Raw genomic sequence first — 1,535 nt, forward strand, 5'->3', positions numbered from 1 at the left:
GATTGGTTTATTGCATGTTACGCCCAAAACACACCAATGAATTAATGAAGACACTATGTTCAACGCTTATGAACCATGCCCCCGCCACACGGACCCTTTTCTCTGCCATCAAACTATCAAAAGTGGATTTGGACACGCCCTAAACGCTCCTGTGTCATGCGCTTCAAGCCGTGCTCTTACATCGTTAAAATGGGGCCCCTGGTGTATTTTTATATGTAATATTTTTTGTGTTCCGATAAAAAATTAAAGAAATAAAGAAACCAGAAAATGCTTGTTTTTCAGTCCAAAACTAGCAAGCCAACGGAGAAGTTAGAAATATGGTTTACACATTAACCCTCATATTGTCCTTGGGTCAAATTTGACTCGTTTTCAGTTTTTTTTTTCTTTTTTGGCCCCAAAAATGGAGCGTCGAAATAAGCGCTAAAAATGTCAACAACAAAAATATCAAAGAAAGCAGCCACAACATTGAAAAAGTTACAAAAATGTCGGGAAAAAGCGATAATAATGTTAAAAATAAGTGACCAAAACCTGTTTTTTTTTCATGGTTGACTGAAGACAACACAAGGGTTAAGAAAGGTGTAAAAGACAATGTTGTTTAGCCTCTTGATCTTGATTTTGTTTCATTTATTTGGACATGTTTGTGTTGTTTCACGTACCTCCGCACTCCATGGTTTCCTCCAGCGGGGCAAAGCCCTCGGGGCACTTGTCAAAGCAGCGCCCTTTGTGGAGGTAAAAGCCAGACTTGCACTTGGTGCAGAAGTCTTTGCTGAAGCAGGACTCGCAGTTCTCTATCCTGCACCCTGGAGGAAGAAGGAGAGGAAGAAGAGAATCATCAGAGTATGAGCAACTCTCTCATCTGGAGTTGATAGAAAGCTAAGGGGTTTGGGGAAGGAGGTTCTTGAAAGTATTATACTGTCTCTCCCGCAAAAAAAAAAAAAAAAGGCCGCCGATGCCCTGTGAATCATTTCTCCCCCGGGGTTCAAGTGTATTTCAGCGAGCGTGTTTCGCCTGACAGATATTTTATTTTTGATCTTCCTGTTCTTGTTTAGAGTGAGAAAAATCAACAGTGTGAAACCACACCAGCGGAGACAGTGAGGGATTATGTCACGCTGACCTCTTTCAACAAATTGCACCAACATCCAAATATCAGACTACAAACACACAAGCTCACATGTTTTCAACTAATGGTGTGCTGCAACAAAAGAATACATCCCATTAGGGCTCTAAATAGTTTCCTAATATGCTATCCTATCACTTCACATTGCTCCAATCTGTGTCTGTGTCCATAACTGTGGGATATTGGGTTAGTCGGGTTTTCACTATGATGGCGCATGATCACAATGCTAGCCTGCTGTGTGGATCCTTTAACCTGTTGTCCTTGGATCAAATTTGACCCCTTATAAAAATGTCTATATGAGAAATATGGCATTCTTTTTAACCAAATTACCACTAAAAAAGGATAGATGCCACGCAACGCTCTTTAAATACAATCACTTTCATTGAATTTCGGGTGTAAATTGAAATGGTTTCAAATC

General features: G+C 40.3%; 1 protein-coding gene across 3 annotated transcripts in view; it reads right to left on the reverse strand.

Moving 5' to 3' along the window:
- rspo2 (R-spondin 2) overlaps positions 1 to 1,535 on the reverse strand; it is a 72,960-nt gene that overhangs the window by 29,045 nt on the left and 42,380 nt on the right. For all 3 annotated transcript variants that reach the window (XM_032519437.1, XM_032519436.1, XM_032519438.1), the window contains exon 4: positions 657 to 800. In XM_032519437.1, the coding sequence (XP_032375328.1) occupies positions 657 to 800 (144 nt within the window). The remainder of the gene's footprint in view (positions 1 to 656; positions 801 to 1,535) is intronic.

Source organism: Etheostoma spectabile, chromosome 6 (assembly GCF_008692095.1).
Source record: "Etheostoma spectabile isolate EspeVRDwgs_2016 chromosome 6, UIUC_Espe_1.0, whole genome shotgun sequence".
Classification (NCBI taxonomy): Eukaryota; Metazoa; Chordata; class Actinopteri; order Perciformes; family Percidae; genus Etheostoma; species Etheostoma spectabile.